Source organism: Salvelinus alpinus, chromosome 8 (genome assembly GCF_045679555.1).
Source record: "Salvelinus alpinus chromosome 8, SLU_Salpinus.1, whole genome shotgun sequence".
Taxonomy (NCBI): Eukaryota; Metazoa; Chordata; class Actinopteri; order Salmoniformes; family Salmonidae; genus Salvelinus; species Salvelinus alpinus.
In genome coordinates, this window is record NC_092093.1 from 7,818,249 (window position 1) to 7,844,180 (window position 25,932).

The following is a 25,932-nucleotide window of genomic DNA, read 5'->3' on the forward strand; positions in this document are numbered from 1 at the left end:
CCCCCCCCCCCCCCCAAATTAAAAAAAAATTGAAAGTTCTAGCCGCAGATCCTACTTTGAGAACCCCTGCCCTAGGTCATGTGTCAAACTCATTCCAAAGAGTGCTGAGTGTGTGCAGGTTTTCACCGCCTCCCTTGTACTTGATTGATGAATTAAAGCTAAGACACAGCGGTAGGCTTGTCAAACGTTTACCTGACAGTACTTAGCACCTCCAAAACAGTGCGGCAGTCAATCTCTCTTTTGTGTTCACACAGCAAAGACCTTTGAAGTCGTTAGCCACTCAGCCTTGTTAAAATACTCCAAACCAGAAGGTGGCAGTAGCGTTGTTTGGCAATGCATATCTGTGCGTATTGCTTATGGTCTAGATTCCAAGCTATCTGCGCTAATGTTGCTATTTCGTAGAAAGTAGGGTCGGGAAGTATCCAGATGTTCATACCGTTTCTGAACCATACCAGGGTATACGGTATTACTAAATGTGCACACAAGGGGGCGCCATAAAAATAAAAAAACATACCAAAAAAATGCCCCAAAAAATGTAAGCATCAGGGATCTTGATCCATCCAGGAGGGGATTGAATGGCACTGCTGTAAACAAGAAGTTTCACCTTGACGTCTAGCGATTTAGCTGGCAAGTTAGCAAACCATTGGTATCGAAAATCATACCAACGGTATCTCGAAAATACCCCGATATAAGGTATATCACCCAAGCCTAGTAGAAAGTCTTTGTTGATACTAACCAGATGGCCACAGCTAGATAACTACCTAGCAAGATGACAAAGAAACCATTTAATTCACTCTCCATAATCCCATACTGCCAGTCCCTAGCCAAATGTTTAGTTTGCTAGCATAACATAGCTAGCTAGCCGGGTCGGCATGCAGCAGGTACCTCTTTTGTTCTAGCAAGAGAAGGAACGGCCTCCTACTGTGATAAGTACCTATCGGCAGTCCATCGACAGTCAGATTCTCGGTGTGTTTCATGCTTTAAGGTCACTGATTAGTAAGGAACTCCCCTCACCTGGTTGTCTTAGTCTTAATTGAAAGGAAAAAACAAAAATCAGCAGACTCTAGGGCCCTCCGTGGAATGAGTTTGACACCCCTGCCCTAGGTACAGATCTAGGATCAGCCCCCCCCCCCCCCCCCCGAACCTATCCATTAGTGAAGAAAATGCTATACTGACCCAAGATCAGTGTCTAGGGGCAACTTCACAAAACTGGCTCCGGGATGAAGTTACCCCTAGATACAGATCTAGGATCAGCTTCCCCTCCCCCCAATACTAACCTTATCCATGAGAGGGGGAAAAAGTCAAACTGACCCAAGATCACTTGGGGTAACTTAATCCTACTCCTTGATGCAGCCAGCACCATGAACTGGGCCTCTCCTCTATCTGTCCATCAGTGACTGAACATTTAAAATGAGAAAAAGGTGCACCTCTTATGTCTTGATATGTTGCTGTGGTTTTCGGTTGCACCTCTACTAGTTGGTTGTGGCATTGCGTAGTGTCTAGTACCCACCAGGTTGGGGATCAATCTCGTTTCAATTCCAGCAATTAGGGAAGTAAACTGAAATTCGAATTTAAATTTTCCTCAATGCATCTCTAGAGAAGTGTTCAGGGGAAATTGAAATTGGAATTCCAGTTTCCTTCTTGAATTGACTGAATTGAAATGAAATTGACCCCAACCCTGCTACTCTCTCCTCTCAGCTGTTCCAGGATTTACGGTTGTCTCCTTTGCGACCGGCCCCAGCCCCCTCTCCCTTGGCCAGGGCAGTGAGGGCAGCCAGGTTAGGGCTGGACCCTGATAAGTTAGCACTGCGACGCTTCTGCTGCTGTCGCCGCTTCTCCTTAGCTCCGCCCCCGACTCCTCCACGGCTCACCCTATCAGGACGCACCAACACCCCGTAACCAGGGTTACAGTGGAAGTAGTGCTTTCCACCCACAGACCCGTCGTTTTTCCCTGGATAGAGAAAGAGCCAGTGAGACATCCAACACTGGGTATGTTAATTTACTCAAAATATATCACACACACAAACACGCAAGACTTAGTTAGCCATCACAAGAACTACAGCAGAATCGTAAAGTTAAAAATAAATACAAATCAGAACACATCACATGGTAACCTCTTCTACCTACCTGCAGGTAAGTCCAGCTCCACTCCGACCCAGGTTCCGTCTGCGAAATCCGTAGGTCCCACGTAGCGCACCGTGCCACTTTTATTAGTTCCTACAGTCACAAACTCCCCCTCTTTCAGCCAGTCAGGCACCTCTGTGGCTGTGTCTCCTTCGTCTGAGTCAGAGAGGATCTCCAGAGGGAGAGAGAGATCAGCACTAAGACCACTGTTCCTGGCCTGGCTCTCCTCCTCATTTACGATAGGATGGAAGGACTTCAGATCGGACGTACTTACTTTCTGGATCTTGAATGGGTTGGCTGCCGAGCTACTGGGAGGTTTGACAACTAGGGCTGGAAGAGGGGCTGGGACAGGGGTTAGGACAGGGGCTGGGACAGGGGTTAGGAGAGGGGCTGGGACAGGGGTTAGGAGAGGGGCTTTGGGTGGGACAGGAGCAGGAGTTACAGCAGTGATTGGAGCTGAAGCCAGGGTTAGGGCTGGGGCTTGAGCTGGGGCTAGGGTTGGAGCTAGGGTTGGAGCTGGAGCCAGGGTTGGAGCTAGGGTTGGAGCTACGGTTGGAGCCAGGGTTGGAGCTTCGGCTGGCTGGCTAGGTGCAAGCTCGACAACCAGAGGCTTTACAGGGGTAAGTGCAGGTTCAGGCTGGTCTGCCGGTGCTAGCTTGTATGTTGGTGCGAGCTGGTCTGCCGGTACTAGCTGATCTAGAGGTGCTAGCTGGTCTAGAGGTGCTAGCTGGTCTAGAGGTGCTAGCTGGTCTAGAGGTGCTAGCTGGTCTAGAGGTGCTAGCTGGTCTAGAGGTGCTAGCTGGTCTAGAGGTGCTAGCTGATCTAGAGGTGCTAGCTGGTCTAGAGGTGCTAGCTGGTCTAGAGGTGCTAGCTGGTCTAGAGGTGCTATCTGGTCTAGAGGTGCTGACTCAGCTGTTTCCTCACACTGTTCCCGAGGTGACTTTGGCTCCACTGGTGGTTCTTCTAACAGGACTGGGTCTTTTATGTGGACTGGTGGTTCTGACTGGTCTAATACTACAGACAGTTTTTCTGTTAACTTGTCTGGTGAAGACTGTGTCAGTTGTTCTTGTACAGACTTGACTGGCTGTACTGGTGGTTTAGACTCATTAGATACTACAGACTGTTCTTGTGTAGACAGTGTCAGTGACTCTGGTTGGATTGATCCTTCACACGGTAGTAGTCTGTAGTAGTCTTGTGTAAACTTGTGTGTCAGTGACTCTGGTGGAGTCATATCTTCAGGTTCTCCTGAGGATTCATAGGGTTCTGATATGAGAAGAGGTTCTGCGGAGGTTCCATGTGGTTCCGATGGGAGAGAAGATTCTGCTCGGAGTGTATCAATACCAGTCTCGTCTGCCTGGGGAGTACTAGTACCAGTCCTCTGTTTCTCTGAAGCCTCCAGGTCAGAAGCAGTGGCCTGAGGTATCTGAGAAGCATCCCTCTCTTCCTCCTGGCCGGCCATGTTAGACTCCCGATGAAGACACCAACTGATGTCGGACTCGAACGACCTGTGCATCACCTCAAAGCCATCTGGATTGAGATTGGCTGACAGAGCGAGGTCCCCACAAATCAGGTAAGCCTCTGACAGGGTTGCCGTGGAGACGCTGGTGGACATGTAGCCGCTGGATGCCTCGCTGACCGGACTGGGGACGGGGTCTTCCATCTCAGGGATGATGGGAGGGATGACAGCCGGGGGGAGGGGCATGGTTTTCGCAGCCTCTGATTGGCACTTTGGGGGGATGATTTCTCCAATGGGAACCTGTGGAATTAACCAAACAGACAAGTAATGAATGGTGACGAGCATATTACCATGCTTCTCAATACTTACTAGGGACAGACGATCAAGTAACTTACCAAGTGACTCAGTTTTGTATCCATGTCCTCTTCAACACTTGCTGACTGCACTACGATGCGAGGTAGGCTCTGAGGGAGGGGCTAAAGATGAGAACATATGTTAAAAGTTTGATCAGAGATGTTTCACAGAGTACATGACAGTTAAATCAATCATAGATTACAGAAAACAGGCTCAAGCTCTCTTCCAGCCGCTGATCTAGGGACAGTATACAGATTCCAGCCTCTGCTCTAGGGACAGTATACAGATTCCAGCCTCTGATCTAGGGACAGTATCCAGATTCCAGCCTCTGATCTAGGGACAGTATCCAGATTCCAGCCTCTGATCTAGGGACAGTATCCAGATTCCAGCCTCTGATCTAGGGACAGTATACAGATTCCAGCCTCTGCTCTAGGGACAGTATACAGATTCCAGCCTCTGATCTAGGGACAGTATCCAGATTCCAGCCTCTGATCTAGGGACAGTATCCAGATTCCAGCCTCTGATCTAGGGACAGTATCCAGATTCCAGCCTCTGCTCTAGGGACAGTATCCAGATTCCAGCCTCTGCTCTAGGGACAGTATCCAGATTCCAGCCTCTGCTCTAGGGACAGTATCCAGATTCTAGCCTCTGCTCTAGGGACAGTATCCAGATTCTAGCCTCTGCTCTAGGGACAGTATCCAGATTCCAGCCTCTGCTCTAGGGACAGTATCCAGATTCCAGCCTCTGCTCTAGGGAGAGTATCCAGATTCCAGCCTCTGCTCTAGGGACAGTATCCAGATTCCAGCCTCTGCTCTAGGGACAGTATCCAGATTCCAGCCTCTGATCTAGGGACAGTATCCAGATTCCAGCCTCTGATCTAGGGACAGTATCCAGATTCCAGCCTCTGCTCTTGGGACAGTATAAAGATTCCAGCCTCTGCTCTAGGGACAGTATACAGATTCCAGCCTCTGCTCTAGGGACAGTATACAGATTCCAGCCTCTGCTCTAGGGACAGTATACAGATTCCTGTCCCTTTTCTATTAAATCATCCTCCATTCTGACCTGCTCAAAACCCTGGGAATGAAATAAAGAATGATAAAGGCCATTACCACTAGGTAGCCTAGCGGTTAGAGCGTTGGACTAGTAACCGAAATCTTTGGCATGATCGAATCCCCGATTCTGCCGTTCTGCCCCCTGAACAAGGCACTGTTCGAAGGCCGTCGTTGAAAATAAGAATTTGTTCTTAACTGACTTGCCTAGTTAAATAAAAGGTTAAAAAATATATATATATATTAAAAAAAAATGTTTTTACACAGCTAAACATTCCAAAGCCCTGTCTCCTCAGATAAGGGGAAGTGGAGGACAGCCACAGTCATGGGTTCAGGTGAGAAACGACACAAAGCAGATCAGCTGTAACAGCACAAATCAGAGTTCTAGTGGAATTCTGGAATCACAGTCAGAAATGAGAGGTGATTGTTTTCTGATGTTTTTCTTGGAAGATGCTCTTTTCAGCAGCAGGAGAAGAACCTACTGAGGTCATAGTCAGCAGGTCAAAACAGAACTACCCTGTCATCCTCTGGGCTCAGCCGATAACACCTGGAACACAACCACTGTCATATACATCTCTCCTGTCCACTCCACCACTCCTTCACACTGCTGGAGAATATTCCCATACAGAGACTATCAGAGGTACTGTAAATTATACCCTAGTAGAATAATATTTTGAAGATAAATACACAACGCAGAGTACTAATGGTCAATAGGGAAAATAGTTCAACAGCTGTTTCGAATGTGTGAAATGTCAGTCCTGAACTCAGAGCTACGTGTGCTACGTTTTCGTTGGTCTGTACATTGAGTCTGGAGCAGGATACTTGTTATTTGGCCATTGGCCCAGTTGTACTGCAAGGACTTCTGATTGGTCAACCCCAGGCTAGGGTGTGTGTGTGTGTGGGGGGGGGGGTTATAAATGGCATCCTGTTCCTTTGTTCTGTGGAGAAAAAAAACTGAGGACAAGGAAGACTGAACATCTACTTCCCAGCATAATATCTATGATTTGTCCTTTCCAAATAAATCTATTTTTCTCCCCCTGATTTGCTTTGGGGTTTGTGTTATTGAAGAATAACATAAACTGCTAACACTAGTGTAACAGATGGCCACTTCACATAGAGCAGGTTACTACATGTGTGAGATAATGTGAATGTTGGTTATATATATATAGTGTTTAAGGGCAGCACGTGTTTTTTGTTGCTCTGAATGAAGCATATGCTACAAATAAGAACTGACCACAAAGCAGATGTTACTGTTAAAGGGTAACAAATATGTTCAGCAGTAGTGTAAATACTTGCTGGCAGATAGGGGTCTGGTCTATGAACTGACCAGAGATCAGTAGTGTTATTAGTTTAGTACTTTACCTGCTGTGGGACATGGGTCAGGTCTCTCTTCTCCTCCCTGGTTGGGAACAGGGACTTTAGCAGTTTAGGGACAGGAGGAACCAGAGCCTTGACTGGGGAGAAATAAGAGGTAGCACGAGCATACCGTGAGAGACCTGGAGAGGGTAAGCAGAGGAAAGAGGAGGAGGAGAGGAAGAAGGAGGAGGAGGAGGAGAGGGTACTAGAAGGGAGGACGAGGAGGAAGGGGGTACGGGGAGGAAGTGGGTACGGGGAGGAAGGAGGAGGAAGAGGACGGGGAGGAAGGAGGAGGAGAGGGTACTAGAAGGGAGGACGAGGAGGAAGGAGGAGGACGAGGAGGAAGAGGAATAAGAGGAGGAAAAAGAGGAGGAAAATTAAGGAGAAAGGAAAGATGAAGAAATAAATTAGTGAGGAAAAAGAAAGAAACAGAGGACAGATCTGATAGATTAACCAACAGATGAAACCACAGAAACAGAGGACAGATCTGATAGATTAACCAACAGATGAAACCACAGAAACAGAGGACAGATCTGATAGATTAACCAACAGATGAGCAGCACTAGTTACAGTTCTAAAAGAGGAAAAGGTTAGCGATAGCGATCATTAGCCGTGACGTAACAAGAGGCATTGTTTGTTGTTCTCACTAGTCTCAGGGTGGATGTTCTGGGCCAGAGGCAGAGCGGAGCTAGGCAGGGTGCGTCTGGAGTTGGACGGCGGAGAGAACACTGACAGATCCTGGTTACTCTCTGACCAGCTCTGAGGAGACGAGAAGCAGACCGAGAAGCAGACATTATCTACATATATTGTTAGATATTTTTTACTGTATTGTTGTAACAACAACAAAAAATAGTAATTGTTCAAACTGTTTATCTTATGTTGTAATTCTGCTTCATAGTCAAATGAAACTATAGGTGAAACTAGGGGCTGTGTGCATGGGGACGTCTATATGCATTTCAAACTGAAGATATAGCTGTGAGCAGCATTGAACGGGGTTCACGGAATGACAAAAAGGACACAAGATCAGTTGGATAACAAAACAAGAACTATAATGTAGGAACTATTTCACATTGTTCGTCTGCATAATATAATCCTAACATTAGTTTGCATGAGACAAAGTCCACTTGATCAAGAGTTATTGCTCTAGTATCCTATGGTGCCACTCTGGTCAATGATCTCTATACTGCCACCAACTGGTCTGGGGTTAATGATCTCTATACTGCCACCAACTGGTCTGGGGTCAATGATCTCTATAGCGCCACCAACTGGTCTGGGGTTAATGATCTCTATACTGCCACCAACTGGTCTGGGGTCAATGACCTCTATAGCGCCACCAACTGGTCTGGGGTTAATGACCTCTATAGCGCCACCAACTGGTCTGGGGGTCAATGACCTCTATAGCGCCACCAACTGGTCTGGGGGTCAATGACCTCTATAGCGCCACCAACTGGTCTGGGGTTAATGACCTCTATAGCGCCACCAACTGGTCTGGGGGTCAATGACCTCTATAGCGCCACCAACTGGTCTGGGGGTCAATGACCTCTATAGCGCCACCAACTGGTCTGGGGGTCAATGACCTCTATAGCGCCACCAACTGGTCTGGGGTTAATGACCTCTATAGCGCCACCAACTGATCTGGGGTCAATGACCTCTATAGCGCCACCAACTGGTCTGGGGTCAATGACCTCTATAGCGCCACCAACTGGTCTGGGGTCAATGACCTCTATAGCGCCACCAACTGGTCTGTGGGTCAATGACCTCTACAGCGCCACCAACTGGTCTGTGGGTCAATGACCTCTATAGCGCCACCAACTGGTCTGTGGGTCAATGACCTCTATAGCGCCACCAACTGGTCTGGTGCAGCCATCTAAGGATGCAGTGACTTTATATTCACACAGCTGAATGCATCAGTGTTATTTTCTCAAACTCTTTAGGGACTATTGTGATGAGCAGGGGTGAAAGTCAATTGAATTTCTTCCCAATACGGGACCTCATGTGTGCATCCGAAAAATGTATGGGCGGTACAGGGCCGTTCTGCCGCCTTAGGCGAGATAAAATTGCCACCCCCCCCCCCCCCCTCCTATCCCCACTAGAATATAATACAGCAGGGGTCGGCAATAGGTTTGGCAGAACAGAACAGCAGCCCAATTCAGCTTGTATAATAGGCCGAATCAGTGCCATTATTTTAGACCAAAGTTATTCATGGCCTCTAGTTTCTGTGTGTCAAATTAGGAAAAATAAGTTACCAATCTATGCTCGAGTTATTTGACCATGTCAAGAAAAATTCTTAAAAACTAAAGTATAACTATAGCTTTGCTGTGAACCCCTAATAAAAACACATTTATCAAGGTAAGTCATTGAGAACAATAAGGAAGTTGGTTAAAGTCTCACCTTGTTGTTATCTAGCCTGTGATTGGAGGACAGATCCTGTCTGCTCCAGGATCCTGACAGCTAAAATAAGGGGGTTGAAACCAGTGTGAGATCAGCATGGAACATGTTACTAGGACAGGTTGTTGTAGGTGTTACTGGTTAACTAACTAACTAATGACTCAGTTGTTCAATCAGTTACAGGCAGGATGTTATGGGTTTGAGTAATCAGTGAAGGATAGAGAGACCATGTGATGTAGATTCTTACCCGGTTCACGTTAGGAGAGCTGAGTGCACGACTTGGAGACTTGGCCTTGACAGACAACTTCTCCTTTACTGCTACTTCCTGCACAGACACAGACACACAAAGACACAGACACACAAAGACACAGGGTTTATGTTACGTAAGAGTTGAGTATATGTACTATTGCGTGTGTGCGTGTTGTCTGTGTCTCTGTCTGTGTGTGTGTGTGTGGACCTGTCGTAGTCGGTCCAGGGTGAGTATATTCTCCACAGCCAGGACACTGCGGAGGTACTTCTCTATGGCCGCCTCACTGTCCGCTGAATGGACATCCTGAACATCTACACTGGCTGCTAGTCTGGCCAGCATCTCTCTGTCCTCTGGACCCTGGACATGCTGGAGGAGGACAGGACACTTAGATCAGTGTTGGCCTTTTGGAAGAGAGATCCGCAAGTTATGGTCCTTCATGTGTCAGGGACCTGCAAACCACAGTCTTTCTTTTTAGGAGGACCACTTCCAGTAAAACTAGCACTTAAGAAATCACTGTCAGCTAACTAGCAGAGGGACTGGTCAGCTAACTAGCAGATGGACGGGTCGGCTAACTAGCAGAGGGACGGGTCGGCTAACTAGCAGAGGGACTGGTCGGCTAACTAGCAGAGGGACTGGTCGGCTAACTAGCAGAGGGACTGGTCGGCTAACTAGCAGAGGGACTGGTCGGCTAACTAGCAGAGGGACTGGTCGGCTAACTAGCAGAGGGACTGGTCGGCTAACAAGCAGAGGGACTGGTCGGCTAACTAGCAGAGGGACTGGTCGGCTAACTAGCAGAGGGACTGGTCGGCTAACTAGCAGAGGGACTGGTCGGCTAACTAGCAGAGGGACTGGTCGGCTAACTAGCAGGGGGACTGGTCGGCTAACTAGCAGGGGGACTGGTCGGCTAACTAGCAGGGGGACTGGTCGGCTAACTAGCAGAGGGACTGGTCGGTTAACTAGCAGAGGGACTGGTCGGCTAACTAGCAGAGGGACTGGTCGGCTAACTAGCAGAGGGACTGGTCGGCTAACTAGCAGAGGGACTGGTCGGCTAACTAGCAGAGGGACTGGTCGGCTAACTAGCAGAGGGACTGGTCGGCTAACTAGCAGAGGGACTGGTCGGCTAACTAGCAGAGGGACTGGTCGGCTAACTAGCAGAGGGACTGGTCGGCTAACTAGCAGAGGGACTGGTCGGCTAACTAGCAGAGGGACTGGTCGGCTAACTAGCAGAGGGACTGGTCAGCTAACAAGCAGAGAGACTGGTCAGCTAACAAGCAGAGAGACTGGTCAGCTAACTAGCAGAGAGACTGGTCAGCTAACTAGCAGAGAGACTGGTCAGCTAACTAGCAGAGGGACTGGTCAGCTAACTAGCAGAGGGACTGGTCAGCTAACAAGCAGACGGACTGGTCAGCTAACTAGCAGACGGACTGGTCAGCTAACTAGCAGAGGGACTGGTCAGCTAACTAGCAGGGGGACTGGTCAGCTAACTAGCAGAGGGACTGGTCAGCTAACTAGCAGAGGGACTGGTCAGCTAACTAGCAGAGGGACTGGTCAGCTAACTAGCAGAGGGACTGGTCAGCTAACTAGCAGAGGGACTGGTCAGCTAACTAGCAGAGAGACTGGTCAGCTAACTAGGAGAGAGACTGGTCAGCAACGTCCCACAGACCGGCTCTGGTTCACGGACCGGAAGTTGCAAACCACTGCCATAGATAATGCATACAGAGCTTGGCAAAAATGAGATAGAATAGTTTATGGGTGCCATGTTGGCAACGCTAGTTCCTCTCTCACCCCAGGGATGTTGGAGACGATCTCGAAGGTGACTCCACAACCAGGGATGGTGCTGCGATGAGACATCCTCTTAAACAGACTCTGACCCCAACCCTGATATATAACCATGATATTAACATCCAACTGTAGCCAATGTCGTTACATCATACAAAACCATTGCTATAGGCTGGATACTAATAATTATACCCAGAAATTAATAAAGATTTTTTTTTAAACGAATACTAAAAACATGTACAGCTGTATTATACAGGAGGAGCAACTTACTGAGCAGGTTTCTGACCTGTAGTCCGGTGTGTGTGTGTGTGTGTGTGTGTGTGTGTGTGTGTGTGTGTGTGCGCCTTTCCCTCCTACCTGTTGTCCGGCTAGGTTGACACAGATGCGTTTTCGGAGGACCAGGTGCATGTTAGCAGGGTGAGAGAGCTGAACTACGACCCTGACGATCAGGTACACCTTGAGGTCAGCTGACACACTGCGACTCAGCTGGGGACAGTTATGTACCGTCGAGTCCCACGACGCCTCTGCACCAACCTGGGAGGAAAGAGAAGGGGTATTAAACTGTGTACTTGGTGTAAGGGAAATTTTAATGTTTGCGCTATTCTTTTAACTAATTTCTATATTCTATTCATGTGCTGTTCTATAAACCAAATTCTATGTTCTTGCAAGTGGCTGACTGTACACATCACACCTATCAGTAGCTGCAATTTGGCAGTACGCCCAGATGTTGTTTTGAGAACGAATGACCGTGTTTAGAGGACAAACGAAAGATCTCAGTTTCAAGGTTTCAGCTTAGAAAGAAGAAAGAGGTGGGGCCCAGTGGGAGAAGTAGGCCTTGGTCTGGGGGTAGACGACAAGCATCCTGTCGTGGACAATAGAAATGAGGTGAGACAAAATTCATCTTAAATAATCATTCACACGGTCGGGGATTGCGTCCGGGTGGCGCAGTGGTCTAGGGCACTGCATAGCAGCGCTAGCTGCACCACCAGAGTCTCTGGGTTCGCGCCCAGGCTCTGTTGCAGCCGGCCGCGACCGGGAGGTCCGTGGGGCTACGCACAATTGGCCTAGCGTCGTCCGGGTTAGGGAGGGTTTGGCCGGTAGGGATATCCTTGTCTCATCGCGCTCCAGCGACTCCTGTGGCGGGCCGAGCGCAGTGCGCGCTAGCCAGGGGGCCAGGTGCACGGTGTTTCCTCCGACACATTGGTGCGGCTGGCTTCCGGGTTGGAGGCGCGCTGTGTTAAGAAGCAGTGCGGCTTGGTTGGGTTGTGCTTCGGAGGACGCATGGCTTTCGACCTTCGTCTCTCCCGAGCCCGTACGGGAGTTGTAGCGATGAGACAAGATCGTAATTACTAGCGATTGGATACCACGAAAATTGGGGAGAAAAGGGGGTAAAAAAAAATCGTATAAATATTTTTTTTTTTTTTAAAGAAGAAAGAGGTCTTGGTCCGTCACATGTCACGAGCCAGTCTTGGTCCGTCACATGTCACGAGCCAGCCTTGGTCCGTCACATGTCACGAGCCAGTCTTGGTCCGTCACATGTCACGAGCCAGTCTTGGTCCGTCACATGTCACGAGCCAGCCTTGGTCCGTCACATGTCACGAGCCAGCCTTGGTCCGTCACATGTCACGAGCCAGCCTTGGTCCGTCACATGTCACGAGCCAGCCTTGGTCCGTCACATGTCACGAGCCAGTCTTGGTCCGTCACATGTCACGAGCCAGTCTTGGTCCGTCACATGTCACGAGCCAGTCTTGGTCCGTCACATGTCACGAGCCAGTCTTGGTCCGTCACATGTCACGAGCCAGTCTTGGTCCGTCACATGTCACGAGCCAGTCTTGGTCCGTCACATGTCATGAGCCAGTCTTGGTCCGTCACATGTCATGAGCCAGTCTTGGTCCGTCACATGAATTAAACAAAGCGGTAATGATTAATTAATTATACTAAATCATGCAAATATAACTTGTCTGTGTATAACTGTATGTACAAGTTTTAGAACACCTACTCTACTCACAAAACTCAAGGGTTTTTCTTTATTTTTACTATTTTCTACATTGTACAACAATAGTGGAGACATCAAAACTATGAAATAACACATGGAATCATGTAGTAACCAAAAAAGTGTTAAACAAATCTAAATATATTTTATATTTGAGATTCTTGAAAGTAGCCACTGTTTGCCTTGATGACAGCTTTGCACACTCTTGGCATTCTCTCAACCAGCTTCACCTGGAATGCTTTTACAACAGTCTTGAAGGAGTTCCCACATATGCTGAGCACTTGATGGCGGCTTTCCTTCACTCTGCGGTCCGACTCATCCCAAACCATCTAATGCAGCACTCCATCACTCTCCTTCTTGGTAAAACGGCCCTTACACAGCCTGGAGGTGTGTTGGGTCATTGTCCTGCTGAAAAACAAATGATAGTCCCACTAAGCGCAAACCAGATGAGATGGCGTACTGCTGCAGAATGCTGTGGTAGCCACGCTGGTTAAGTGTGCCTTGAATTCTAAATAAATCAGACAGTGTCACCAGCAAAGCACCCCCAACACCTCCTTCTCCATGCTTCACGGTGGGAAATACACATGCGGAAATCATCCACTCTGCATCTCACAAAGACACGGCGGTTGGAACCAAAAATCTCCAATTTTCCATCGGTCTAATGTCCATTGCTCGTATTTCTTGGCCCCAGCAAGTTTCTTCTTATTGGTGTCCTTTAGTAGTGGTTTCTTTGCAGCAATTCGAACATGAAGGCTTGATTCACTCAGTCTCCTCTGAACAGTTGATGTTGAGATGTATCGGTTACTTGAACTCTGTGAAGCATTTATTTGGGCTGCAATTTCTGAGGCTGGTAACTCTAATGAACTTATCTTCTGCAGCAGAGGTAACTCTGGGTCTTCCATTCCTGTGGCGGTCCTCATGAGAGCCAGTTTCATCATAGCGCCTGATGGTTTTTGAAACTGCACTTGAAGAAACTTCTTGACATTTTCTGGATTGTCTGACCTTCATGTCTTAAAGTAATGATGGACTGTCGTTTCTCTTTGCTTATTTGAGCTGTTCCTGCCATAATATGGACTTGGTCTTTTACCAAATAGGGCTATCTTCTGTATACCACCCCTACCTTGTCACACCACAACTGATTGGCTCAAACGCATTAAGAAGGAAAGAAATTCCACAAATATACTTTTAACAAGACACGCCTGTTAATTGAAATGCATTCCAGGTGACTACCTCATGAAGCTGGTTGAGAGAATGCCAATTGTGTGCAAAGCTGTCATCAAGGCAAAGGGTGGCAATTTGAAGAATCTCAAATATAAAATATATTTTGATTTGTTTAAACACGTTTTTTTGGTTACTACATGATTCCATATGTGTTATTTAGTAGTTTTGATGTCTTCACTATTATTCTAAAATGTAGAAAACAGTACAAATAAAGAAAAACCCTTGAATGAGTAGGTGTTCTAAAACTTTTGACTGGCAGTGTATAAGACAACTTTTGGGAGTTTTCTGACAGACATGTGATATAAAAGTGTATACTTGGTTTTCTAGAGTAGGGCTCCAGTGATATAAAAGTGTATACTTGGTTTGCTAGAGTAGGGCTCCAGTGATATAAAAGTGTATACTTGGTTTGCTAGAGTAGGGCTCCAGGGATATAAAAGTGTAAACTTGGTTTGCTAGAGTAGGGCTCTTGGGATATAAAAGTGTATACTTGGTTTGCTAGAGTAGGGCTCTTGGGATATAAAAGTGTATACTTGGTTTGCTAGAGTAGGGCTCTTGGGATATAAAAGTGTATACTTGGTTTGCTAGAGTAGGGCTCTTGGGATATAAAAGTGTATACTTGGTTTGCTAGAGTAGGGCTCCAGGGATATAAAAGTAAGTGTATACTTGGTTTGCTAGAGTAGGGCTCCAGGGATATAAAAGTAAGTGTATACTTGGTTTGCTAGAGTAGGGCTCCAGGGATATAAAAGTGTATACTTGGTTTGCTAGAGTAGGGCTCCGGGGATATAAAAGTGTATACTTGGTTTGCTAGTGTAGGGCTCCAGGGATATAAAAGTGTATACTTGGTTTGCTAGAGTAGGGCTCCAGTGATATAAAAGTGTATACTTGGTTTGCTAGAGTAGGGCTCCAGGGATATAAAAGTGTATACTTGGTTTGCTAGAGTAGGGCTCCAGTGATATAAAAGTGTATACTTGGTTTGCTAGAGTAGGGCTCCAGTGATATAAAAGTGTATACTTGGTTTGCTAGAGTAGGGCTCCAGTGATATAAAAGTGTATACTTGGTTTTCTAGAGTAGGGCTCCAGGGATATAAAAGTGTATACTTGGTTTGCTAGAGTAGGGCTCCAGGGATATAAAAGTGTATACTTGGTTTGCTAGAGTAGGGCTCCAGGGATATAAAAGTGTATACTTGGTTTGCTAGAGTAGGGCTCCAGGGATATAAAAGTGTATACTTGGTTTTCTAGAGTAGGGCTCCAGTGATATAAAAGTGTATACTTGGTTTGCTAGAGTAGGGCTCCAGGGATATAAAAGTGTATACTTGGTTTGCTAGAGTAGGGCTCCAGTGATATAAAAGTGTATACTTGGTTTGCTAGAGTAGGGCTCCAGGGATATAAAAGTGTATACTTGGTTTGCTAGAGTAGGGCTCCAGGGATATAAAAGTAAGTGTATACTTGGTTTGCTAGAGTAGGGCTTCAGGGATATAAAAGTGTATACTTGGTTTGCTAGAGTAGGGCTCCAGGGATATAAAAGTGGATACTTGGTTTGCTAGAGTAGGGCTCCAGGGATATAAAAGTGTATACTTGGTTTGCTAGAGTAGGGCTCCAGGGATATAAAAGTAAGTGTATACTTGGTTTGCTAGAGTAGGGCTCCAGGGATATAAAAGTGTATACTTGGTTTGCTAGAGTAGGGCTCCAGGGATATAAAAGTGTATACTTGGTTTGCTAGAGTAGGGCTCCAGGGATATAAAAGTGTATACTTGGTTTGCTAGAGTAGGGCTCCAGGGATATAAAAGTGGATACTTGGTTTGCTAGAGTAGGGCTTCAGGGATATAAACGTGTATACTTGGTTTGCTAGAGTAGGGCTCCAGGGATATAAAAGTGTATACTTGGTTTGCTAGAACAAGCATTGGAGTCTTGAAAAGCAGTGGTTCTCAAAATATTGTCCTGTGACATCACAAAAAACCTAACCAGTCAAAACCAGTGTTTTAATTCAACCTTTAACCAGGTTAGTCTCGCTGAGAGACCTGTACCAAGACAGCAGCATCAACAGGTCAGTTCCAGACAGACAGTCACATGACGTCCACCAGACAGACAGTCACATGACGTCCAGACAGTCACATGACGTCCAGACAGTCACATGACGTCCAGACAGTCACATGACGTCCACCAGACAGACAGTCAGACAGTCACATGACGTCCAGACAGTCACATGACGTCCACCAGACAGACAGTCACATGACGTCCACCAGATAGACAGTCACATGACATCCACCAGACAGTCACATGACATCCACCAGACAGTCACATGACATCCACCAGACATGACGTCCATCAGACAGACATACTGTACATCAATATAAAAGTAGCATATCAGTTAAGAACATGTACAACACAAAAGTCTGAAAAAACAGAGCGCAATATGTCAAAAGACACGGCCGTTACAGTACTAAGATCAGGGTGGAGAATTGCCAGGGACCTCGAGATACAATATTACCAAGATAATTAGGCGCAATTCTCACGATTCTATGTCTTCAGATTTGATACTGCGATTTTATTGCAATTTGATGTTAAACATATTGCTCACCCCATGTCCTTTTGCAGAGGGACATGGAAAAGCATGAGAAAACGTGTTTCCATCAGTCGAGGAAATAAGATCAAAAATACCCGAATTTTGGCCCAGGTACAGCTGACGAGTGCAAAGTAACGCTACCTACAGTAGCAAAAAAATAATGAAATCGATATACACTACCGTTCAAAAGTTTGGGTCACTTAGAGATGTCCTTGTTTTTGAAAGCAGCTTCATTAAATAGTACCCGCAAAACACCAGTCTCAACGTCAACAGTGAAGAGGCGACTCCGGGAAGCTGGCCTTCTAGGCAGAGTTCTGTCCCGTGTCTGTGTTCTTTTGCCCATCTTAATCTTTTCTTTTTATTGGCCAGTCTGAGATATGGCTTTTTCTTTGGAACTCTGCCTAGAAGGCCGGCATCTTCACTGTTGACGTTGAGACTGGTGTTTTGCGGGTACTATTTAATGAAGCTGCCAGTTGAGGACTTGTGAGGCGTCTGTTTCTAAAATTAGACACTCTAATGTACTTGTCCTCTTGCTCAGTTGTGCACCGGGGCCTCCCACTCCTCTTTCTATTCTGGTTAGAGCCAGTTTGAGCTGTTCTGTGAAGGGAGTAGTACACAGTGTTGTACCAGATCTTCAGTTTCTTGGCAATTTCTCGCAAGGAATAGCCTTCATTTCTCAGAACAAGAATAGAATGATGAGTTTCAGAAGAAAGTTCTTTGTTTCTGGCCATTTTGAGCCTGTAATCGAACCCATAAATGCCGATGCTCCAGATACTCAACTAGTCTAAAGGCCTTTAATCAGAACAACAGTTTTCAGCTGTGCTAACATAATTGCAAAATTGTGTTCTAATGATCAATTAGCCTTTTAAAATTATAAACTTGGATTAGCTAACACAACGTGCCATTGGAACACAGGAGTGATGGTTGCTGATAATGAGCCTCTGTACGCCTATGTAGATATTCCATTAAAAAAATCATCCGTATCCAGCTACAATAGTCATTTACAACATTAACAATGTCTACACTGTATTTCTGATCAATTTGAGTCTATTGTAAATGGACAAAACAATTGCTTTTCTTAAAAAAAAAAAGGACATTTCTAAGTGACCCCAAACTTTTGAACGGTAGTGTATATTATTATTTAAAAAATGTATACTTGGGAGTCAAATATCCATATAATATCGTCCACAAACAATATTGCTATATGTAGCTGTATGGTTTTCTCCCCCATCACTAATCAAAATGCTTCAAGTAAGACATGATCCTTCCTTCCATAAGGCAACACGACTAGTGACATCGGGTGACAACTACAACCAACTACATACCAACAACCTGTTAATCTATTTGTCCTTTGAACTCCTGCAGGGACACCAGCTCCTGTAGTTTTAGTTTGACTTGGAGGGAATTCCAAGGCCAGTGGGCAGAGTAGTGAAAACACTCCCCCCCCCCCCCGTCATAGTCTGTTCTAATGTTCATGACTGTTAGCATAAAACAAGACTGGGATCTGAGCTTGTATGTGTTTTAGAAGAGAGGTTTGATAAAAAGGTGTTAAGTGTGAGGTTGAGAGTGACAAAGGCCCACAATGCAGTGTTTGTGTGATTGTCTCTCTATGGTCCTCACCTCAACATCGTAGTGCTTGACTATGTGCAGGTCAAAGAACGCATCCTCATCCTCCTGGTTAAGCATGGCATCTAGACCCCCAGCCAGTGGAGCAGATCGGTTATCCTGGAAATCGTCAGCTGGAGGGTGAGAAGAGAGAGGGGGGGGAAGAGAGAGGGGGGAGAGAGAGAGAGAGGGGGGAGAGGGAGAGAGAGACAGAGAGGGGGAGAGAGAGAGAGGGGGAGAGAGAGAGAGAGAGGGGGAGAGAGAGAGAGAGAGGGGGAAAAGAGAGAGAGGGGGGAGGGAGAGAGGGGGGAGAGAGAGTGTATGTTAAATGTTTACTGTTAATTTTTATTGTTTATTTCACTTTTGTATATTATCTACCTCACTTGCTTTGGCAATGTTAACATATGTTTCCCATGCCAATAAAGCCCCTTGAATTGAATTGAAAGGTTGTGAGTTGAGGCAAAAATATTATTTATATCAGTGACTAAGATGAAGGAAAGAGGAAGTAAACAATAGAACATACCACTGATGATGGTGAAGATGGGGGAGGACAGAAGGAACATACCACTGATGATGGTGAAGATGGGGGAGGACAGAAGGAACATACCACTGATGATGGTGAAGATGGGGGAGGACAGAAGGAACATACCACTGATGATGGTGAAGATGGGGGAGGACAGAAGGAACATACCACTGATGATGGTGAAGATGGGGGAGGACAGAAGGAACATACCACTGATGATGGTGAAGATGGGGGAGGACAGAAGGAACATACCACTGATGATGGTGAAGATGGGGGAGGACAGAAGGAACATACCACTGATGATGGTGAAGATGGGGGAGGACAGAAGGAACATACCACTGATGATGGTGAAGATGGGGGAGGACAGAAGGAACATACCACTGATGATGGTGAAGATGGGGGAGGACAGAAGGAACATACCACTGATGATGGTGAAGATGGGGGAGGACAGAAGGAACATACCACTGAGGTCCAGGAAGATAGGGGAGGACAGACGAAACATACCACTGAGGTCCAGGAAGATAGGGGAGGACAGACGGAACATACCACTGAGGTCCAGGAAGAGAACAGGAATGTGTGCCTCCATCCCAGGAACAGGAACTCTGTGGGGAAATAGGCAAATCAGAACACTGAGCGCACACAGCTCCAACACGCACGCTAGTGATGCGCGGGTTCACTCACAACCCGCAGTCCCTGCGGTAGCCTAGTGGTCACAGCGTTGGGCCAGTAACCGAAAGGTTGCTGGATCGAATCCCCAAGCTGACAAGGTAAAAATCTGTTGTTCTGCCCCTGAGCAAGCAGTTGGAACCCACTGTTCCCAAGAAATCCTGCTATGCCCTGCGATGAACCTTCAAACAGGCAAAGCGTCAATACAGGGCTAAGATTGAATCGTACTCCGACGCTTGTCTTATGTGGCAGGACTTGCAAACTATTACAGACTACAAAAGGGAAGCACAGCCGCGAGCTGCCCAGTGACACGAGCCTACCAGACAAGCTAAATCACTACTATGCTCGCTTCGAGGCAAGAAACACTGAGGCATGCATGAGAGCATCAGCTGTTCCAGGCGACTGTGTGATCACGCTCTCCGTAGCCGACGTGAGTAAGACCTTTAAACAGGTCAACATTCACAAAGCCGCGGGGCCAGATGGATTACCAGGACGTGCCCCCCGGGCATGTGCTGACCAACTGGCAGGTGTCTTCACTGACATTTTCAACATGTCCCTGATTGAGTCTGTAATACCAACATGTTTCAAGCAGACCACCATAGTCCCTGTGCCCAAGAACACAAAGGCAACCTGCCTAAATGACTACAGACCCGTAGCACTCACGTCTGTAGCCATGAAATGCTTTGAAAGGGTGGTAATGGCTCACATCAACACCATTATCCCAGAAACCCTAGACCCACTCCAATTTGCATACCGCTCAAACAGATCCACAGATGATGCAATCTCTATTGCACTCCACACTGCCCTTTCCCACCTGGACAAAAGGAACACCTATGTGAGAATGCTAATCATTGACTGCAGCTCAGCATTCAACACCATAGTACCCTCAAAGCTCATCACTAAGTGAAGGATCCTGGGACTAAACACCTCCCTCTGCAACGGGATCCTGGACTTCCTGACGGGCCGCCCCCAGGTGGTGAATGCTGAGCTGTAGTCAATGAATAGCATTCTGCACAGCCAGAAGAAGACTGGCCAACCCTCATAGCCTGGTTCCTCTCTAGGTTTCTTCCTAAGTTCCTGCCTTTCTAGGGAGTTTTTCCTTGCCACCGGTGCTTCTACACCTGCATTGCTTGCTGTTTGGGATTTTAGGCTGGGTTTCTGTACAGCCCTTTGTGACATCAGCTGATATCAAAATACATTTGATTGATTGATTCTTACATAGGTATTCCTTTAGTCCAGGTGTGCGAGGGCAGTGTGGAGTGCAGTAGATATTGCGGTCATCTCTGGATCTGTTGGGGCGGTATGTGAATTGGAGTGGGTCTAGGGGTGTCTGGGATGATGGTGTTGATGTGAACCATGACCAGCCTTTCAAACCATTTAATGGATACAGATGCGAGTGCTGAAGGTTACCTTGGTGTTCTTGGGCACAGGGACTATGGTGGTCTGCTTGAAACATGTAGGTATTATAGACCAGGTCAGGGACATGTTGAACATCTAAATTATAGACAAGTTGACTAACAAATAGCAACCAAATTGTCGGAAATTATAAGCAGAAACATCAGAATAAAAAAAAGAAGGCTCCTGCACCCACTGTCAAAAGAAATAGTTCTGGCATCTCTGACTGTGGCCTACAGCGCATTTTCTATATTAGCGGGTCGGGTGCAGATGGGTTATTAGCAATTACGGGCATGTGAACAAACAGCTGACCCGCGCATCGCTAATGCACACACACACACACACACACACACACACACACACACACACACACACACACACACACACACACACACACACACACACACACACACACACACACACACACACACACACACACACACACACACACACACACACACACACACACACACACACACACACACACACACACTAACCTCTCAGCGGGGGCTCCAGGGATCCCGCTACCAGCTGAAGGTACCAGGACGGCGTTACGTTCCTCTGTCAGGGTCAGACGCCACTCTAACAGCTGGGCCTCCCTCTCCACATCATCCTCTGACTTATCTACAAACATAATACTATTATTACTACACAACACTCATTATTACTACACAACACTCATTATTACTACACAACACTCATTATTACTACATAACACTCATTATTAATACTATTATTACTACACAACACCCATTATTACTACACAACACTCATTATTACTACACAACACTCATTATTACTACATAACAGTCATTATTACTACATAACAGTCATTATTACTACATAACACTCATTATTACTAGTATTTTAACTGTAAAACACACAGTATTAATACTATTTTAACTGTATAACACTCATTATTAATACTATTTTAAATGTATAACACTCATTAGCAATACTATTTTAACTGTATAACACTCATTATTAATACTATTTTAAATGTATAACACTCATTAGCAATACTATTTTAACTGTATAACACTCATTATTAATACTATTTTAACTGTATAACACTCATTATTAATACTATTTTAACTGTATAACACTCATTATTAATACTATTTTAACTGTATAACACTCATTATTAATACTATTTTAACTGTATAACACTCATTATTACCAAGATGTTTGGTCAAATACAAGTCATGAATATGCTCTGTGTGTAATGTAATGTGTCAGTCAGTCTGACCTGGCTTTTGGACCATCTTCTGCAGGTGCTGGTCCAGGTACTGTTGCCTCTTAGTGAGGGTGGTCAGCCACTGGTCCCTCAACCTCTCCAGATCACCTTCCTGCACACACACACACACACGCACACACACACACACACACACACACACACACCTCAGCCCTGGTTCTATGAGAACAAAGTTCAGTTTGGTGTGGCCTACTTAACAAACCTACTTTCCTTCACTCAACTCAATTGGAGAACGTCAATTGCATTTCCTTGATTCCTCACATCCTCTTTCCTCACCTCCTAAAAACCCACTGGATGAGAAAGTTAGAGGGGATGGACCTCTGACCTTCTAATCCAATGGTTTTTTGAGGCGGCAGCGAGAAGAGAGGACGCGAGGAATCAAGAAAAATGCAATTGAGATTCTCCCAATGTCTCAAACTACTATAAACTCCTTCCAGTCAGTGTTACCTGATAGCTGTCCACGTCCTCATCCCAGGGGAAGGCCTCCCGTACCTCCACGTTGCCAATGGAAACAGAGAGGATGTTTGTGGCAATGAGGGGCATGGTTCCTGAGTCCGGTACGGACCGTACCTCCACCTGCAAACGACGAGACTGACCCTGGGTGGGGAGGGGGTAGAGACAGGGTTAAGGTTAAAGGCATGGTTCCTGAGTCTGACCCTGGGTGGGGAGGGGGTAGAGACAGGGTTAAGATTAGAGGCATGGTTCCTGAGTCTGAGACTGGCCCTGGGTGGGGAGGTGGTAGAGACAGGGTTAAGATTAGAGGCATGGTTCCTGAGTCTGGCCCTGGGTGGGGAGGGGTTAGAGACAGGGTTAAGATTAAAGGCATGGTTCCTGAGTCTGAGACTGACCCTGGGTGGGGAGGGGGGTAGAGACAGGGTTAAGATTAGAGGCATGGTTCCTGAGTCCTGGAAGGACCGTACCTCCACACAACAAGACTGAAACTACTAAACACTTATTTCATGTCCCTATCACATGATCTATAACGTTTTCATAACAAATCTATAACCCATGTGATGGCAACGTTTGTACACACTCCTGTTTGAGCACCAGGCACACGGCACGCACGCGCACAGTAGAATGTCCTCACAAGCATAGAAAGAAATACACAGAAACACAGCTACCTGTTTGAGTTGGAAGATGCCCCCGGTGCGTACGTCCTTGGGTGGTAGGACCTCTACAGGGGTGAACTCTCCTGCGTCATTCAGCTCCAACACCTGAACCCAGAGATCCAGCCTACGAGTCACCTCACTCCACCTGGAGGCACACAGACCAGTTACTATACCAGACCAGTTACTATACCAGACCAGTTACTATACCAGACCAGACCAGTTACTATACCAGACCAGTTACTATACCAGACCAGACACTATACCAGAACAGTCATTATACCAGACCAGTTACTATACCAGACCAGACGTTATACCAGACCAGTTACTATACCAGACCAGTTACTATACCAGAACAGTTATTATACCAGAACAGTTACTATACCAGACCAGTTATTATACCAGAACAGACCAGTTATTATACCAGAACAGTTACTATACCAGACCAGTCATTATACCAGACCAGACCAGTTATTACACCAGACCAGACCAGTCATTACAACAGACCAGACCAGACCAGTCATTATACCAGACCAGACCAGTCATTATACCAGACCAGTCATTATACCAGACCAGTCATTATACCAGACCAGTCATTACACCAGACCAGTCATTATACCAGACCAGTCATTATACCAGACCAGTCATTATACCAGACCAGTCATTACACCAGACCAGTCATTATACCAGACCAGTCATTATACCAGACCAGTCATTATACCAGACCAGTCATTATACCAGACCAGTCATTACACCAGACCAGTCATTATACCAGACCAGTCATTATACCAGACCAGTCATTATACCAGACCAGTCATTATACCAGACCAGTCATTACACCAGACCAGTCATTATACCAGACCAGTCATTACACCAGACCAGACCAGTCATTACACCAGACCAGTCATTACACCAGACCAGACCAGTCATTATACCAGACCAGACCAGTCATTATACCAGACCAGTCATTACACCAGACCAGTCATTACACCAGACCAGTCATTATACCAGACCAGTCATTATACCAGACCAGTCATTATACCAGACCAGTCATTATACCAGACCAGTCATTATACCAGACCAGTCATTATACCAGACCAGTCATTACACCAGACCAGACCAGTCATTACACCAGACCAGTCATTACACCAGACCAGACCAGTCATTATACCAGACCAGTCATTATACCAGACCAGTCATTACACCAGACCAGTCATTATACCAGACCAGTCATTATACCAGACCAGTCATTACACCAGACCAGTCATTACACCAGACCAGTCATTACACCAGACCAGACCAGTCATTATACCAGACCAGTTATTATACCAGACCAGTCATTATACCAGACCAGTCATTATACCAGACCAGTCATTACACCAGACCAGACCAGTCATTATACCAGACCAGTCATTATACCAGACCAGTCATTACACCAGACCAGTCATTACACCAGACCAGTCATTACACCAGACCAGTCATTACACCAGACCAGACCAGTCATTACACCAGACCAGTCATTACACCAGACCAGACCAGTCATTATACCAGACCAGTCATTATACCAGACCAGTCATTATACCAGACCAGTCATTATACCAGACCAGTCATTACACCAGACCAGTCATTACACCAGATCAGACCAGTCATTATACCAGACCAGTCATTATACCAGACCAGTCATTATACCAGACCAGTCATTACACCAGACCAGACCAGTCATTATACCAGACCAGTCATTACACCAGACCAGACCAGTCATTATACCAGACCAGTCATTATACCAGACCAGTCATTATACCAGACCAGTCATTATACCAGACCAGTCATTACACCAGACCAGACCAGTCATTATACCAGACCAGTCATTATACCAGACCAGTCATTATACCAGACCAGTCATTATACCAGACCAGTCATTACACCAGACCAGTCATTACACCAGACCAGACCAGTCATTATACCAGACCAGACCAGTCATTATACCAGACCAGTCATTACACCAGACCAGTCATTATACCAGACCAGTCATTATACCAGACCAGTCATTATACCAGACCAGTCATTACACCAGACCAGACCAGTCATTATACCAGACCAGTCATTATACCAGACCAGTCATTACACCAGACCAGACCAGTCATTACACCAGACCAGTCATTACAACAGACCAGACCAGTCATTATACCAGACCAGTCATTATACCAGACCAGTCATTATACCAGACCAGTCATTATACCAGACCAGTCATTATACCAGACCAGTCATTATACCAGACCAGTCATTATACCAGACCAGTCATTATACCAGACCAGTCATTACACCAGACCAGTCATTATACCAGACCAGTCATTACACCAGACCAGACCAGTCATTACACCAGACCAGTCATTACACCAGACCAGACCAGTCATTACACCAGACCAGACCAGTCATTATACCAGACCAGTCATTATACCAGACCAGTCATTACACCAGACCAGTCATTATACCAGACCAGTCATTATACCAGACCAGTCATTACACCAGACCAGTCATTACACCAGACCAGTCATTACACCAGACCAGACCAGTCATTATACCAGACCAGTCATTACACCAGACCAGTCATTATACCAGACCAGTCATTACACCAGACCAGACCAGTCATTATACCAGACCAGTCATTATACCAGACCAGTCATTACACCAGACCAGTCATTACACCAGACCAGTCATTACACCAGACCAGTCATTACACCAGACCAGTCATTACACCAGACCAGACCAGTCATTACACCAGACCAGTCATTACACCAGACCAGACCAGTCATTATACCAGACCAGTCATTATACCAGACCAGTCATTAT

At 46.2% G+C, this 25,932-nt stretch overlaps 1 protein-coding gene across 2 annotated transcripts in view; it reads right to left on the reverse strand.

Annotated features, from left to right (window-relative positions):
* Nucleotides 1–18: 18 nt before the first annotated feature.
* LOC139582494 (kinesin-like protein KIF13B) overlaps nt 19–25,932 on the reverse strand; it is a 69,905-nt gene continuing 43,991 nt past the window's right edge. For both annotated transcript variants that reach the window (XM_071412554.1, XM_071412555.1), the window contains exons 26-41: nt 23,098–23,230; nt 22,424–22,573; nt 21,971–22,070; nt 21,219–21,345; nt 19,207–19,262; nt 18,153–18,271; nt 11,114–11,290; nt 10,763–10,855; nt 9,185–9,343; nt 8,975–9,052; nt 8,731–8,790; nt 6,987–7,098; nt 6,346–6,437; nt 3,976–4,056; nt 2,128–3,880; nt 19–1,951 (exon numbers count right to left, since the gene is read on the reverse strand). In XM_071412554.1, coding sequence (XP_071268655.1) covers nt 1,695–1,951; nt 2,128–3,880; nt 3,976–4,056; nt 6,346–6,437; nt 6,987–7,098; nt 8,731–8,790; nt 8,975–9,052; nt 9,185–9,343; nt 10,763–10,855; nt 11,114–11,290; nt 18,153–18,271; nt 19,207–19,262; nt 21,219–21,345; nt 21,971–22,070; nt 22,424–22,573; nt 23,098–23,230 — 3,547 coding nt within the window. In that variant the 3' untranslated portion in view covers nt 19–1,694. The remainder of the gene's footprint in view (nt 1,952–2,127; nt 3,881–3,975; nt 4,057–6,345; nt 6,438–6,986; nt 7,099–8,730; nt 8,791–8,974; nt 9,053–9,184; nt 9,344–10,762; nt 10,856–11,113; nt 11,291–18,152; nt 18,272–19,206; nt 19,263–21,218; nt 21,346–21,970; nt 22,071–22,423; nt 22,574–23,097; nt 23,231–25,932) is intronic.